Genomic DNA, 13,473 nt, shown 5'->3' on the forward strand with positions numbered 1-13,473 from the left:
GGCCCCCCAGTGGTGGAATCAACTCCCCACCTCCATCAGAGACACTGACTGTCTCTCCACCTTCAAGAAAAGGCTCAAGACGCACTTGTTCCGGGAGTACAACGGTACTTAGGAATGGTTCGCTTGACCCGATGTTAGTTTCCTCAAGGATCACAATGACTCTTGCTTAGAGACTTGTTGCTCTTGTGGTTAGTGGTAACTGATTTAAATTTTTGTACTCGCTGTGATATATTGTTTTTATTATTGTTGCTTGCTTTTTCCACAGGTACACTTGCACTTATAGCGGTTCATGTTGTTTAATTGTAACTTGTTTAACTACATGCTCTTATGGTTCTTCCCTTTGGCACTTACTTTGGTTGTTCACAATGTGTGCTTCATGTTTTGGCTACTCGTGATGTTTTGTGGCTATCTTGTTGTTATGATCAGTGACCTATGCACTTTGTAAAGCTCTCTCTTCGAAGTCGCTTTGGATAAAAGCGTCTGCTAAATGAATAAATGTAAAATGTAATGTAAATGTATAAAGTCTGGAGAATTTCCACATGCTATGGAAAAATGTGTTTCTAGGTTGAGAGCTTGGATGACTGCAAATTTCCTTCTTCTAAATTCGGATAAAACCGAGGTTCAAATTTTCGGTCCTAAAAAATATAGAAATAATTTTTCCAATCTGACCTTAGACCTAGACGGCGTCAAAGTCTCTCAAAGCCAGCTGGTAAAAAATTTAGGAGTCACAATGGACCCAGACCTTTCGTCTGAGTACCATATTAAGCAAATTACCAGAACTGCATTTTTCCATCTACGTAATATTGCCAAAATACGAAAATTTCTTTCAAAGGATGATGCTGAAAAACGAATACATGCATTTGTTACGTCCCTATTGGACTATTGCAATGTGTTGTTCTCTGGCCTCCCAATTACCCACCTAAAAAATTTACAGCGGGTGCAAAATGCTGCTGCTAGACTATTGACCAGAACAAGAAAGTTTGATCACATAACATCTACTCTTGTCTCTCTACACTGGCTCCCTATCCAAGCCAGAGCTGACTTCAAAGTTCTACTACTAACCTACAAATCTCTGCATGGATTGGCACCACTGTACCTCTCCGGTCTCCTTGCACCCTATTGCCCCGCAAGGACACTTAGATCTCAAGATGCCGGCTATCTGGTGGTTCCCAAAATTAAGAAAAAAACAGCTGGAGGTAGGGCGTTCTCATATAGAGCACCTCTTCTCTGGAACAAATTACCTGTCTCAATTAAGGAGTCTGATACTGTTTCGACATTTCGACAATTAGGTTAAAAACGTTATTGTTTAGTCAATTCTACGACTGTCAAAGGTAAGTATGTTACTAGTTGGAGGCAACGGGGGACGGGTTGTTTCCATCCTTATTCTATAAGTATAACTTATTTTAGAGTTCTCTTCCCCTGGAACAGATTTCATGTTCCAACCGAGGGGGGCTGTCGCTGTCTTGGTGTGTGGGGCTGCATCAAATACCCCTTTTTTGCTCTGTTAAATTGCTGCACCAGTCCACACTTGACCGGTGGGGATCTCATTCTATTATGACTGTAACTGTTAGCTGCTCCTGGCATTCTCTAATCCCTGCTCTCCTCTCTCTGTCCCCCCCCCCCCCACACACATCCCTTGTGGTGTGGGGGGTTTGAGTTGTCAGCACCTGCCTGGTCGTCGGTCGGCCAACGTTGGACCTGGTCGCGAGTCTCCCGGGCCTGTCCTACATCTATAAAGTTGAACAATGGTTTTTGGTGTTTCAAAACCCATCGACACTGTATGACTATGTTTAGCCTGTGTTCTGCTCCTCTCTCTCACCAACCGTCTCTGGAGGAGGGGATCCCTCTCTGAATTGCTCCTCCCAAGGTTTCTTCCATTTTTTCTCCTGTTGAGAGTTTTTTGGGAGTTTTTCCTTGTCTTCCTTGAGGGTTTAGGTTGGTTGAGGGGCAGTTCTATGGGCGTATGTGAAGCCCTCTGTGACATGCTTGCGTGTAAAAAGGGCTATACAAATAAATTTGATTTGATTTGTGTGTGTGTGTGTGTGTGTGTGTGAGAGAGAGAGAGAGAGAGAGAGAGAGAGAGAGAGAGAGAGATAGAGATCAGCTCATACATCAGCTGTGAAGCATCTTCTCTCTAGAACATCATTTAAGGAATGCCTGTACATTCTAGAATACAGTATGCCTGTACATTCTAGAATACAGTATGTCTGTACCTTCTAGAATAGAGTATGTCTGTACACTGTAGAATACAGTATGTCTGTATATTTTAGAATACAGTATGTCTGTACCTTCTAAAATACAGTATGTCTGTACATTCTAGAATACAGTATGTCTGTACATTCTAGAATACAGTATGTCTGTACCTTCTAGGATGTGAGCTGTAGAACGCAGCCTACAGCATCTAGAACACCAGTAATGGAATGTCTACATACCTGTGTCCCGCCTGTGTAACCTACATGGATATTGCGGCATTTTTGTGTCCAAAGTCTGGCGGTAGGATGTATCACATTTTTTAGGCGCAAATTTTTTGGTCTTGAATTTTTTAAGCTCGAAGTTGAACAACCTGAATTTTATTTTACATTGAAATATATTCATGTGAGAATTAGGTCTTGTTTACATGTCAATATTAAGTATTAAATGCCTTTTAAAATTCAAAACATGATGTCACTGATTTGCTTCCATAATTGTGGACTCAACATCCCACGAACCAACGCAGGATGTAGCGTCCAACGGATATTCTCTCAACCGTCCCGGTCTGTGCCGGTGTATCGTAGCATGCACCGGTCCAGCGCAGCTCCGACGCCCGCGAGCACCCCTGCGCGTTCCTCCATGTATCTGGTTGCTAGACGACTGTGGCATGCACGCGGAGACTAGGGAAGAAGCACAACAACACATCAGTAACACAACATGAAAGACCTAGCGGAAACCGGACCAACCGACTAGAACCGTAGCTTCAGCAGCAACCGGATGCGTTCTGGAAGCTTCGTAGTGCGCGGCGGGACCCGTGTATAGCGGGGGTACTCTTGTCCCAGCACACAGCACAGATGCACACCTTTCTCCGTATACTACGGCTGGCTCGAGCTTTTATTTGTGAGCTTGAGGAGACACGTTAAACGTTATAACGGTTGGGTATTGTGGCTGGAACATGATGCAACGTCAAGAGGAGTTTAAAGGACAAGATCTCCCGGAGACCCCCCACCCAGCCCACGGAGAGCGTTTACACTAACAGTTTTTTGACGGTTTCCGTTTAACCGCCAGTAACAGCCAGTATGATGTCGTTAGAGGCCAGAGACGTCCAGACGGATGAGGACTTCGAGGATGTGGTGAGACACAAACTCCAAACACTAGATGTTCAGTGAGGACACGGAGCTTGCAAGCCTTCTTTCGCAAGGGCGGTCTGTTTTGTTAGATAGAAAGACAGATAGAAAGTCGTGTGTATAGGTGTGTGTTGGTGTGTTTAAGTGTGTGTTGGTGTGTATAATTGTGTGTTGGTGTGTATAAGAGTGTGTTGGTGTGTATAAGTGTGTGTTGGTGTGTATAAGTGTGTGTGAACATCTATCATCTCTGTTCCAGGTTGAGGATGTGCTCTCTCTAACAACCTACTTGTCCGATACAGAGAAAGTAAGTGGGTGTGAGAGAGATATGGTGTGTTTAGGTGTGTGTGAGGTAAGGTTTAGGTGTGTGTGAGAGAGTTAAGGTGTGTTAAGGTGTGTGTGAGGTAAGGTTTAGGTGTGTGTGAGAGAGTTAAGGTGTGTTTAGGTGTGTGTGAGAGATAAGGTGTGTTTAGGTGTGTGTGAGAGAGTTAAGGTGTGTTTAGGTGTGTGTGAGGTAAGGTTTAGGTGTGTGAGAGAGAGTTAAGGTGTGTTTAGGTGTGTGTGTGAGACAGATAAGGAGTGTGTTAAATCTGTTGTCTTTAACAGAAAGCTGTGAAGAGAAGGATTTCCAACAAACCCCCTCCCTCTCCCAGTAAGGCTAGTGCACACACACAAACACGCACACACACGTATACACACACATGTATACACACACATGATGTGTATGGATAACACACTAATCTGTCCCTGTACAGTACGTAACTGGTGTGTGTGTGTGTGTGTGTGTAGGGTCTCCATACCTCTCCAGTCTCAGTCTAACCCCCAGAAGATCCTCTCTGCCTCCCAGGGGCTCCCAAAGGGGGGAGGCGGGGGAGTCCCGCAGGGGGGCACTCCCCTCCAGACACACCTGGCTCAACGGACAAGGTGGGAAACCATAGCAACAGGATTGCCTTGGAAACAGTAGAATATCTTGTAGAGATGGACAGTGGTGAAGTAGATCATAATTATAATAAGACTTTATTTATATAGCACATTTCATACAAGAATGCAGCTCAAGGTGCTTTACATAAAATCAATAAAAACAATAATACAAGTGATAAAAGTAATATATATATTATTTTTTTTACTCAACAAAATACAAGCCGCAGTCTTTGAGGGAATCCAAAACACACAAGCCGCAGTCTTTGTGGTATCTTTTGTGGTAGATAAAACATGTTTCTGTGAAATGTGTGTCTCTGGTGTTTGTGTGTCGCAGATGTGTGTCTCTGGTGTTTGTGTGTCGCAGATGTGTGTCTCTGGTGTTTGTGTGTCACCCCGGTATGTGTGTCTGGTGTTTGTGTGTCGCAGATGTGTGTCTCTGGTGTTTGTGTGTCGCAGATATGTGTCTCTGGTGTTTGTGTGTCACCCCGGTATGTGTGTCTGGTGTTTGTGTGTCACCCCGGTATGTGTGTCTGGTGTTTGTGTGTCACCCCGGTGTGTGTCTCTGGTGTTTGTGTGTCACCCCGGTATGTGTGTCTGGTGTTTGTGTGTCGCAGATGTGTGTCTCTGGTGTTTGTGTGTCGCAGATATGTGTCTCTGGTGTTTGTGTGTCACCCCGGTATGTGTGTCTGGTGTTTGTGTGTCACCCCGGTATGTGTGTCTGGTGTTTGTGTGTCACCCCGGTGTGTGTCTCTGGTGTTTGTGTGTCACCCCGGTATGTGTGTCTGGTGTTTGTGTGTCACCCCGGTATGTGTGTCTGGTGTTTGTGTGTCACCCCGGTGTGTGTCTCTGGTGTTTGTGTGTCACCCCGGTGTGTGTCTCTGGTGTTTGTGTGTCACCCCGGTATGTGTGTCTGGTGTTTGTGTGTCACCCCGGTATGTGTGTCTGGTGTTTGTGTGTCACCCCGGTGTGTGTCTCTGGTGTTTGTGTGTCACCCCGGTGTGTGTCTCTGGTGTTTGTGTGTCACCCCGGTGTGTGTCTCTGGTGTTTGTGTGTCACCCCGGTATGTGTGTCTGGTGTTTGTGTGTCACCCCGGTATGTGTCTCTGGTGTTTGTGTGTCACCCCGGTATGTGTGGTGAGTGTTTAAACAGCTGATAGAACTGCATGAACACTTGTCTCTCTCCCTCACTCCCCCTCTCCCTCTCCCTCCCTCCCCCTCTCCCTCTCCCTCACTCCCCCTCTCCCTCTCCCTCCCTCCCCCTCTCCCTCTCCCTCACTCCCCCTCTCCCTCTCCCTCCCTCCCCCTCTCCCTCCCTCCCCCTCTCCCTCTCCCTCACTCCCCCTCTCCCTCTCCCTCACTCTCCCTCCTCCTCTCCCTCACTCTCCCTCCTCCTCTCCCTCACTATCCCTCCCTCCTCCTCTCCCTCCCTCCTCCTCTCCATCACTCTTCCTCCTCCTCCCCTCCCTCCCCCCTCCTCCCCCAGGATCAGAGTGTGATGGAGCCCCTGAGAACATCAAGCTGAAGAAACACCAGCCCCCACGCTCTGCATCAAACGGTGTGTGTGTGTATGTATATATATGTGTATACGTGTGTGTGTGTGTGTGTGTGTAACAGCTCTCTCCTGTATGCCCAGGTGTTCCTGAACACAGAGACAAGGAGGACATGTATGATGAGATCCTTCACCTTAAGAAGGTAGAACATCTACCCTATAGAACATCTACCCTCTATAAATTCTACCCTCTCGAACATGTAACCTCTAGAACATGTAACCTCTACATTCTAGAGTCTAGAACATCTAGCCATCCTTCCCATAACTAGCATCTCCACTACGCTGTTGTTGTTGTGTAGAGCCTGCAGACCCAGAAGCTAGTGTTGTTGTTGTGTAGAGCCTGCAGACCCAGAAGCTAGTGTTGTTGTTGTGTAGAGCCTGCAGACCCAGAAGCTAGTGTTGTTGTTGTGTAGAGCCTGCAGACCCAGAAGCTAGTGTTGTTGTTGTGTAGAGCCTGCAGACCCAGAAGCTAGTGTTGTTGTTGTGTAGAGCCTGCAGACCCAGAAGCTAGTGTTGTTGTTGTGTAGAGCCTGCAGACCCAGAAGCTAGTGTTGTTGTTGTTGTGTAGAGCCTGCAGACCCAGAAGCTAGTGTTGTTGTTGTTGTGTAGAGCCTGCAGACCCAGAAGCTGGACAAGGAGAAGATGAAGGCTCGGCTGCAGCGCCTGGAGGAGGTCAAGACCAAGAGAGAGAAGCAGATAGAGGAGCTGCTGGACCCTACCAAGGTACTCACACACACACTAACTCACTCACACACACACACACACACACACACACACACACACCCAGTGTAACTGTGTCTGCCTGTCCTCAGGGGTCTGAATACACACGCAGCCTCGTAGACAAGAAGAGTGGAGGGAGCACGGTAAGTTAGGGGGGGAGAGGGGGGGGGAGGAGAGGGGAGGGGGAGAGGGGAGGGGGGGGGGGGAGGGGAGGGGGGGGAGAGAGGAGAGGGGAGGAGGCAGGGGGGGAGGAGAGGGGAGGGGGGGGGAGGGGAGGGGGAGGGGGGGAGGGGGGGGGAGAGAGGGGGAGGGGAGGGGGGGAGGGGGAGGGGGCAGAGGGAGGGGAGAGAGAGGGGAGGGAGGGGAGAGAGAGGGGAGAGAGAGGGGGCAAAGAGAGGGGGAGGGGGGGAGAGGAGGAAGGAGGGGGGAGAGAGAGAGTAACTGGGGTTCCATAGCTGAGGGTTCCATAACTGTTGTGTGTTGCAGGTTGTAAGGGGACTAAAACAGCGGATCCTGAGGTTGGAACAGCAGAGTAGAGAGAAGGAGGACACACTGACGTAAGTCAGACGTCTGTCTGTGTGTTTATCTGTCTGTCTGTGTGTGTGTTTACCTGTCTGTCTGTGTTTACCTGTCTGTCTGTTTGCCTGTGTGTTTACCTGTCTGTCTGTCTGTTTGTTTACCTGTCTGCCTGTGTGTTTACCTGTCTGTCTGTCTGTGTGTTTGTTTACCTGTCTGTCTGTGTTTACCTACCTGTCTCTCTGCCTGTGTGTTTACCTACCTGTCTGTCTGTGTGTTCACCTGTCTGTCTGCCTGTGTGTTTACCTACCTGTCTGCCTGTGTGTTTACTTACCTGTCTGTCTGCCTGTGTGTTTACCTACCTGTCTGTCTGCCCCCTCTGCCCCTCCAGGACCCTGCAGAGCGAGCTAAGGACGACCAGCATGGCTGAGATGAAGATCACCATGGAGATGTACTACGAGGAGGTAACATCTCTGCTCACAGTTCTGCTGTGGAGACTGGTTACACACACACACAGACACTCACTGGTTACACAAACACTGTAACTGTCCCCGCACATCACTGTGGATAGAGCATGTGTTAAATGATCATATCATCATTCTATGTCCTTGTGTGTCTGTTGTGTTGTCCAGATCCAGAGGTTGAGGGTTCTGCTGGAGAACGCGGAGCGCAGCAGCCGTGCAGAGAGTAAAGGTTCTCAGAGGCAGAACAGGGTTCTGAGCTCCAGGGTTGTGTGTTTGTCGGAGAAGCTGCAGCAACTGCAACAGGAGAACCTCAGTCTCAGAGAAGAACTCAGCCCTGACACTCCTGCTGGAGGAGCCCGAGGTCTCTCTCACACTCACACACACACTCACACACACACACACACACAGACATATATACATGCACTTACACACATACAACACACACACATATACATGCACTTACACACTAACGCATGCACACAACACACGGTCTCCTTGTTATTAAAGTGTGTGTGTGTGTTCCTAGGCTACAGAGAGTGGAGCAAACAGCGTCTGTTGAGAAGATTGGTGGAGCAGGAGAAGGTCAGGACATCCTCTTAGTGTGTGTGACTGTGTGTTATCTCAGTATGTGTGTGTGTAAACCTTTCGGGGGTTCCAGCCAATCACAGCTTCCCCTCTCTCTCCAGAGGCTGGAGGAGGGTAGGAGAACCACCCCCTCCACGAGGAGGAGCCAATCAGATCAGGCCGTCCAGACTGACCTGCCAATCACGGCCTCAGAGGGGGAGGTTGCCAGGGTAATGGCACCACAGGAAGGGGAGGAGCTTGTCCTCCTCAGGGGGCGTGTCCTCCAGCTGGAGAAGGAGAAGGAGGAGCTTCAGGAGAGACTAACCAATAGAGAGTAAGATGTGAACAAGGTCACGATAGGACATCATAATATTCTAGATCACCCGCTTTAAAGTTTGTATTTATCTTTTCTTATTTTAATAGTAGTGTTGGAGGAGTTCTGAGTGTGAGATGGAGAGATTGAGCAGTTAGGAGATGGAGAGAGAGAGATGAGAGATGGAAAGACAAACTAACAAAGGAATGTGAGAAAGAGAGAGAGATAAATATGTCCTCTCTTCCCCCAAGCTTACCATCCAGATCAGTTACATTTACATTTAGTCATTTAGCAGACGCTCTTATCCAGAGCGACTTACAGTAAGTACAGGGACATTCCCCCGAGGAAAGTAGGGTGAAGTGCCTTGCCCAAGGACACAACGTCACAGCCGGGAATCGAACTGGCAACCTTCTGATTACTAGCCCGACTCCCTCACTGCTCAGCCACCTGACTCCCAGTTCTGTACTACACTGAGAGTGTAAGTGTGTGTGTGTGTTTTGTGTGTGCAGGCATTTGTTTTCATCTCAAATCCAACCAAAGAAGGAGAACCCTGAGGAACCCAAGGAGAGGAGAGAGATGGAGGAGGAGAGAGGGATGGAGGAGCAGAGAGAGGAGGAGGAGAGAGGCATGAAGGAGCAGAGAGAGGAGGAGGAGAGAGGCATGAAGGAGCAGAGAGAGGAGGAGGAGGAGGAGAGAGGGATGGAGGAGGAGAGAGGGATGGAAGAGGAGAGAGAGGAGGAGGAGAGAGAAATGGAGGAGCAGAGAGAGGAGGAGGAGGAGAGAGGGATGGAGGAAGAGAGAGGGATGGAGGAGCAGAGAGAGGAGGAGGAGAGAGGAATGGAGGAGCAGAGAGAGGAGGCTGCCAGGATGCTCCAGAGAAACTGGCTGAGACACAGAGAGAAGGTGAGAAGATCTCCTACTACTGCTACTATAACAATACATGACATAATACTACTACTGCTACTATAACAGTACATGACTTAATACTACTACTATAACAGTACATGACATAATACTGCTACTATAACAGTACATGACATAATACTACTGCTGCTACTATAACAGTACATGACATAATTCGATTCCCGGCCGTGCCAAATTACGTTGTGTCCTTGGGCAAGGCACTTCACCCTACTTGCCTCGGGGAGATTGTCCCTGTACTTACTGTAAGTCGCTCTGGATAAGAGCGTCTGCTAAATGACTAAATGTAAATGTGATAACAGTACATGACATAATACTACTGACTTCTACTATAATAGTTTATAATATAATTAAACATGTTTATATACATGACTAGCTAGCCAACCATATGAATCTACCTGTAGCTAGTTTGTTTGTTTGTCCAGGACACAGTGATGCTTCAGTCTGCTATGAGAGCTCACCTGCTCAGACACACACAACTACACACCCAGGTAACACAGACCCACACCCACCCATGTAACACACACACAACTACACACCCAGGTAACACAGACCCACACCCACCCAGGTAACACACACACAACTACACACCCAGGTAACACAGACCCACACCCACCCATGTAACACACACACAACTACACACCCAGGTAACACACACACACAACTACACACCCAGGTAACACAGACCCACACCCACCCATGTAACACACACACAACTACACACCCAGGTAACACAGACCCACACCCACCCATGTAACACACACACAACTACACACCCAGGTAACACAGACCCACACCCACCCATGTAACACACACACAACTACACACCCAGGTAACACAGACCCACACCCACCCATGTAACACACACACAACTACACACCCAGGTAACACAGACCCACACCCACCCATATAACACACACACAACTACACACCCAGGTAACACACACACACAACTACACACCCAGGTAACACAGACCCACACCCACCCATGTAACACACACACAACTACACACCCAGGTAACACACACACACAACTACACACCCAGGTAACACACATACACGCACACACAACTACACCAGCTCAGGATCACACACACCCAGGTAACACACATACACCCACCCAGGTAACACACACACAGGAAACACACACACAACTACACTAGCTCAGGATCACACACACCCAGGTAACACACACACACACAGTTACATCTGCTCTCTGTTAATCTTTCTTTCTTTCAGAGCGTCCAATCAGAACCCAGTAGTGATGTCATTTCCCCTGTGGAGGAGGAAATGGAGGTTGCCATGACGCTGATCCAGTCTGTGTTCCGGGGACACCTGGCCCGCACCGGGCTGGGAACAGAGAGGTTAGACACACTCACACACACACACATACGGGATACACACTCACATACACACATACAGGATACACACTCACATACACACACATACAGGATACACACTCACATACACACACATACAGGATACACACTCACATACACACACATACAGGATACACACCACACACACACACATACAGGATACACACTCACACACACACACATACGGGATACACACCACACACACACACATACAGGATACACACCACACACACACACATTGTGCTGGGAACAGAGAGGTTAGACACACCACACACACACACACATAGGGGATACACACCACACACACACACATACAGGATACACACCACACACACACACACATACAGGATACACACCACACACACACACATTGTGCTGGGAACAGAGAGGTTAGACACACCACACACACACACACATAGGGGATACACACCACACACACACACATACAGGATACACACCACACACACACACACATACAGGATACATACTCACACACACACACATAGGGGATACACACCACACACACATACGGGATACACACTCACATACACACACATACAGGATACATACTCACACACACACACATACAGGATACACACTCACATACACACACATTGTGCTGGGAACAGAGAGGTTAGACACACCACACACACACACATACGGGATACACACACATTGTGCTGGGAACAGAGAGGTTAGACACACCACACATACATGTAGACCTATATACACTCTCACATATTCATTATTTACACACATACACACATACCCGTACAGTATATGCACATATACTCATACAGAAAATACACACACACACACTCACACAAATACACACACATCACACAACTATATAGACAGACACACACAGATGTACCTTAATTGCAAAGCAGTGATCAACCTGTGTGTGTATTGTGTGTGTGTAGCTCTACTGTCCCTTCTCAGGGTAATAATGTTCCAGTCCCACTTCCTAGAAGAAACTTCCCAACACCCTCAGGTACCACACCCACACACACACACACAGCACTATTAATACACTAACAACACACTTAAAATATGGTACTTTTAGACTTTGATACTTGGCACGTTTTCACTCCGTGTGTGTGTGTGTGTATGGTGTGTGTGTATGGTGTGTGTGTATGGTGTGTGTGTATGGTGTGTGTGTGTGTTTATGGTGTGTGTGATGAAGAGCATGTGCAGAGAGAGGAAGACCCCTGGCCTGTATCCAACTCACTCTCCTTCAGACTGAAACTCACCCCGGGTAAGATAAGATGTGTGTATGGTGTGTGTGTGTGTGTGTGTGTGTGTATGGTGTGTATGGTGTGTGTGTGTGTGTGTGTGTATGGTGTGTGTGTGTGTGTGTATGGTGTGTGTGGTGTGTGTGTGGTGTGTGTGTATGGTGTGTGTGTGTGTATGTATGGTGTGTGTGTGTGTGTGTGTGTATGTATGGTGTGTGTGTGGGTGTGTATGTATGGTGTGTGTGTGTGTGTGTATGTGTGTGGTGTGTGTGTCTCCCTCCTCACTACTGTCCTCGTCTACAGCCCAGCTTGAGGTCCACCACCCTCCCACTGCAGAGGTTGCCACGACGATGGATTCTGATGATTCTGATGACATCATCGTTTCTCCCTCCCGCCCACTGAGACGACGAGAGGAGCTTCTGACTTAGAGTGTGTGTGTGTGTGTGTGTGTGTGTGTGTGTGAGTGTGAGTGTGTGTGTGTGTGAGACAGGGCGATTCTAATCTAAGATTAGAATTTTTACTCATTCTTTGCCAAAGTGCCTGTGTGTGTTTGAGGAGTGTATTTGCACATGTTTGTGTGTGTACATGTCTACCTGTGTGTGTGTATACATGTTAGACATGAGCGGTGCTTGATAGTCCTGTAGAAGCTATTGTGCTAATGCTACCAGCTGATCTGAGAACTGTCACATGACTTCACGGTCCACTATTCTAGCGCAATAAGACCGAGAGACAGACCGGTACCGAGAGACACGCGAGAGGACTGAAACGGAAAGGAAATGGTTTTATCTGATCGTGCCTTGATTTGTGTGTTTTATAAAATGTGATTAACCAATAAAATCCCGTTTCTAATCAGATCACGTGTGTTGTATGAGTTTCTGATGCGTGCGTGTGAGATTACCGAAACGTCACCGTTACACGCCGTGAATGTTCTTATAATGCTGCAGATTCAACCGGAGCGGGGTGGCAAACGGATACCGATTTAAACCCAGGACGTTTATACCTTTCTACTCCCATCACCCTAACCCATGTTACCAACACTACACCTTTCTACAGAGCAAGCAAATGTTCATCACTCCAAAACACTGTTTCTCCAGGAGATGGCGTGCCTAAGCTATGCGTCTTCGCTCGCTCAACCTCAGCCCTTCTGTCGCGCACGCACGCACGCCTCCCTCTCTATCCCGCCCTCTCACACACACACACACACACCACAGTGATCTATTTGCAGAGCGAGCTACCGCAAAGCTCGGTGCTCCGTGATTGTGTTAAACGCAAGGGTTTGTTTCACGCTCTCAACCCGTTAACCTCGAACAATGCTCCAAACAAGTCCACGGCGGTGTGTAATCTACACCGGACGTTAACGACGAAGGGTAAACGGTGAAAACGATAATCTTATGATTGCAGGTCAACAAGATTAACCCTTTACACGCCGCCTCGAGGAATTCCGAAAAACCGAGACGGTTATTTGAAGAATGTGAGGACATCTCGACGGTAAGCTTCTTTTAGACGGGCGTTCTGGGTATTCTGGTAGTACGGTACACGGTGGGGGTTGTTATTGAAGTAGAAAGCCGCAGTCTCGCT

General features: G+C 47.9%; 1 protein-coding gene across 2 annotated transcripts; it reads left to right on the plus strand.

The window, feature by feature from the left end:
• Positions 1–9,121: 9,121 nt before the first annotated feature.
• LOC134008964 (IQ domain-containing protein E-like) lies at positions 9,122–12,732 on the plus strand. 2 transcript variants are annotated; one of them, XM_062448570.1, is made up of 6 exons: positions 9,133–9,263; positions 9,707–9,772; positions 10,521–10,645; positions 11,584–11,654; positions 11,847–11,918; positions 12,199–12,718. In XM_062448570.1, exons 1-6 carry the CDS (start codon positions 9,147–9,149, stop codon positions 12,321–12,323), a joined length of 576 nt encoding a protein of 191 aa, XP_062304554.1. In that variant the 5' UTR covers positions 9,133–9,146; the 3' UTR covers positions 12,324–12,718. The 2 variants fall into 2 exon arrangements, with proteins under 2 accessions (XP_062304555.1, XP_062304554.1); XM_062448571.1 differs by lacking the exon at positions 11,847–11,918 and having other exon boundaries at positions 9,122–9,263; positions 12,199–12,732.
• Positions 12,733–13,473: the final 741 nt, after the last annotated feature.

This window comes from Osmerus eperlanus, chromosome 22 (genome assembly GCF_963692335.1).
Source record: "Osmerus eperlanus chromosome 22, fOsmEpe2.1, whole genome shotgun sequence".
Taxonomy (NCBI): domain Eukaryota; kingdom Metazoa; phylum Chordata; class Actinopteri; order Osmeriformes; family Osmeridae; genus Osmerus; species Osmerus eperlanus.